Source organism: Brugia malayi (assembly GCF_000002995.4).
Source record: "Brugia malayi strain FR3 genome assembly, contig: Bm_v4_ChrX_scaffold_001, whole genome shotgun sequence".
Lineage (NCBI taxonomy): Eukaryota > Metazoa > Nematoda > Chromadorea > Rhabditida > Onchocercidae > Brugia > Brugia malayi.
The window spans coordinates 20,389,087-20,393,436 of NW_025062479.1; the positions used below are offsets into that span (position 1 = coordinate 20,389,087).

At 23.9% G+C, this 4,350-nt stretch overlaps 1 protein-coding gene across 1 annotated transcript; it reads right to left on the minus strand.

The window, feature by feature from the left end:
* Positions 1-4,350, minus strand: Bma-dyf-6 (Uncharacterized protein; the record flags this gene model as incomplete). Its single annotated transcript, XM_043075541.1, has 9 exons — positions 1-240; positions 733-849; positions 1,019-1,213; positions 1,945-2,117; positions 2,458-2,586; positions 3,274-3,325; positions 3,572-3,618; positions 3,956-4,015; positions 4,341-4,350. 9 exons carry the CDS (start codon positions 4,348-4,350, stop codon positions 1-3), a joined length of 1,023 nt encoding a protein of 340 aa, XP_042931475.1.

The window sequence follows — 4,350 nt, forward strand, 5'->3', positions numbered from 1 at the left end:
TTACAGTTCAAGCCGTTCCGGTTCATTATGATTATTACGTCCATTAAATACATCATTACTGTTATTCATGAAATTATTTTTAGTCAACTTTCGGAAATGTTGTGAATTGCGGAATTCGGCAAACAATGTAAAAAGTACATGAAGTGATTGAATTCGAGATTTTTGCACAGGTATGTCTAATAATGCCAAACAAATATCAACATAATCTTCCAGTGAAACATCCAATGCTGCGCTTGGTAACTGCAAAATAATAAATAATATTGGTTAAATTCATTTCATCTTATTGTTATTTTATATAATATTATGCATACGAAATAAAAATTAATTTAAAAGTTCCAAAAATTTCTAATGAATTAAATAAAATTATATAATTAAAATAAAAGTGTTATAACGTTAACATTACAGAATCTGTTAGGATAACAAAAGCAGTAAAATGATATACTTTCAGGGAAAATGAAAATCCATCTTTAGTGACAATGCTAGAATGAGTAAACAAGGAAACAAAAAAGAAAAAATGCTGGGACAAAAACAACAAAAACAATAACAACGGCAATAATATGGCTTATTTCGGAATATAATAGCAATAATATGGTCTAGCTTCTAAATTTGAGCTTATTTTCTTAACCATTTAGAGCTGAAGCATTTATTTATTCAGTTACCAATAGATCAAATGACTTTTATCAGATTATCATTCCGATAGTCTAACAACAATTAACCAAATGTTATAACCACCTGTTCATTTTTTAGCAAATTCTCCACTTCAGTTGGCCATTCTTGCATTAAATGTTCAACATTTGGCATCGGTTTGGTATATATTACAATATCAGCTGGTTTAGTTCGATGTATTTCCTAAAAGGAAAAAGCAAGAAAAAATTTATAATTTTATTAATTTTAGTTTAATAATCTAAATTAATTCCTTTTTTCCTTTTCTTTCAATTTAGACTTTGATTGAAAATATTTTTTAAAAAAAATGAATCAAGATTACATTTATAACTAAAAAATTATAGTACTAAAAAACCTTAATACTACTTATCCAATGTTCAATTTCTTCAATATTTTCATCAGCTCGTTCCAATTTTTTCACCGGTATATCCTTTGCTAGTGTATTTGTACAATGTTTTAATTCGTTACGTATTTTCAAATTTAAAATAATGGGATCGCTTTGTTCCAGTGCTGGCTCATCCAACACTACCAAACCCAAATCATCTTCCATCTGTACAATAAATCAACTTCTAATCATAAAAGCTTATTAAGAAAATTTTTTCTCAAGGACATCATTTCTGATTTAAATGATTGTAAATTCTACAGTTTATGTTATCATTTCTATTAACATTAGAGAAAAAAATTACTTTAATTAAAAAAAAAAAAAAATGGCAAAAGTTTATGAAACTTACAAACAGAGGTTGCTAATTCCAAAAGTAAGTTATTAATTAAACATCTAAATAGCATATGAATAAATTTTCAATGCTAATTAACAATCTACTGCAATATGTATTGATTTGAATAAAGAAAAATTAAATAGTTTACTTACAAAAATTTATCAAAATTTATAAAGTTTGCAAAGGAAGAATAAATTCATTGTTTTTAAAAAGGGCTTATTAAATTATAACTTATTTTTAAGCTATTATTCGGTGCACTCATAATTTAAATTATAAAAAAAAAAAAAATACAGAATTATTAAAGTGTAAAAAGTATCTAAAATTCCAATAATACCGAAAATTAATTATAATTATTGTTAAAATGAATTAAAAATAACAATAAAGATTCAACAATGCCGTTAATTATATAAAAATTATATAAATTTTTTCACGATTTCTAAAACTATGAAATAGCAAGCAAGAGATGAGTCAACAAAAAAAAAAAAAAAAAATTAATTGAAAAGTAGAAAAAAGAAAATGAAATAGAAAATAAAAAAGAAAAAAAAATAGAAAATGAAAATTTGACCTCATCTGGTCGTGGTATTTTTATAAATGCATCAACGTCACCAACAGCTGGTATATAATCCACAAGAAATGGTTTTAAAATTGGCTCAATATGTATCATTTTTGCATTATATGAATCGATGTATGACAATAATTCTTCTTCATCAGTGCCAAAATATGTAAGTAAATTTGCACCTAAAATTATTGGTTTTTTTTTTTTTTTATTCATTTTTTTTTTTAATTGAAAATTTAACTTTTTAATACAGAAAAAAAAAAAAAAACAAAAGTTTAAAAGAAATTTATATCAAAAGTAAGATAACTTTTTCGTCCTTTTTCCATTAAAACATTTTGAATTTTTTAATGAAAAAAAAAAAATGAAAAATGAAAAAATTATCAAAAACATTGAGTGTGAAAAAATTAGCATAACTGATTTGATCGCAAATTTATTTATTACTACGATAGCATTTATTATTGGCTTTTTTCCTTTTTCAAAAATGATTAGAAAACAAGCTTTGACGTTTAATTTTCCATTCACAAAAGGACTGAAATTTCTTAACATCATTTTCTGGTGTTGTAATATCACTAGTAGCATTTGCAGTTGCAACAGTGGTCATTGCCGCCAAATCATTGGCACCATGAATCATTGCACCAATAGCGCTCGTATCTTCAATATTTTAAAATGACCGTCAATTATAATAGACATACATCCTAATTGAGCGTTACACTATTTAAGTGTACCATAATTTTTTCCCTTAATTCAATAGTACTTTACTAATATTTTCATGTTTTGACATTTACTGAACTGAAAGTACTTCATTTTTTATCACTTGAAAATGATAATTTCTTTTTCGAACTATCTTCATCGATAGGATAAGCTGGCAATGATTCTGTCAAATCTTCCATTGACCTATTTTTTTATTTTTTCTTCAAAAATTTCAAATACTTTAATAATTATTATAATTAAGAAATAAAAAAAAAATTAAATATTAAGAATTTATCAAAAAATTAAATCATTTTTATGATCAACAAATTTCCATTATTTATTTATTTATTTTTTTTGCCCTCTTCCAGCTCTCTCTCATTCAACACAAAAAGTACATTAACAAGATGAAATTTTTGCAAAAATTTACACAAAAAACACATAAATTATTTATTTAATTACAATTAGACATAATGTATTTATTTAATTACACCTATTTGTTTAATTATAATTATATTTAATCATATTCATATAGTTATCATTTTATATTCATATATAATCGTTATTCCTTGTATTTTTCATTCCAAAGTGTGAATTGCAAAATAACTTTTTTACTTCTTGTTACAAAATAATGAATGGAAATTGTGATACCTGCGACAAAATTACTTTCGCCATCTGATGCAAGTGCATTTTCTTTAGCAAACTGAAACAATACACCTAATACATCTAGACGAATAACTTATATTATTAAATTTTATTAAATTTTATTAAATTACTTATGTTATTAAATTTTATTTCATTAAATTCAAAATCAAACAAAAAAAACTATTCAAAATGGGTAATTTCCTTCCAGAAAAACTTCATAATTGCTAGTAATTTAAGCAGATATTTAATAACTATGGTTTTAATTTAATGTTTGCCAAACAATTATTTAAATTTCAAACAATACCTGAACTTGTTGATTTTGTGCTGAATGTGAAACTTTTTGGCTTGCACCTTGAAATAGAAAATTTATTAAATTACATTTGATTATTCTGCGAAACAATCCAAATAATATTTTTTTTTCTCGAGTTGCATAAGTTAGTTGACATTATTTTACAATCTTCATATCATGAAGAACCTATTACTTATATGAAATACTGCATAAAGTTTGCTAATTATCTCCATTGTTTGTCATAAGCTATTATTTTTAAAAATTAAAAGGAAAAACTTTTTACCAAAAAGAAAAAAAAAATTATTTGGTTCAAAAAAGAGAGAAAAGCGTTAAAAAGAGCATAAAATTAAACTTTTCAGCCAGTCTATCGAGAAGTTTATTTTTCATATCAAACATTACTTAATGATAAATCGATTTCAGATTCATCGGTTGATTTTGATTCTTCGCTCACTGCTATTTCTAAAAAACTTCGTCACGTAATAAAACATGGAATAATTTAAAATGATAATGCAATTAAATTACAAAATATGAAGTGAAAGACAACATACTTGACAAATAATTATTTATGATTAATACATGAATTAATTAAATCTTAAAAATATCATATCGTCTCAAAAAAAGAATTTCTAAATTCATTCATTTCATATGAGATGGAACAGTGAAATCTTCAAAATTTGTAAGTTTACTTAATTGAATCCATCAATATATCTAACAATAATTGAAACAAAATCGCCTAATTATTTTTTTCCTTTCCAAATGGGAAAATAATTGAAATTAAACTTACTTTTGTTCAT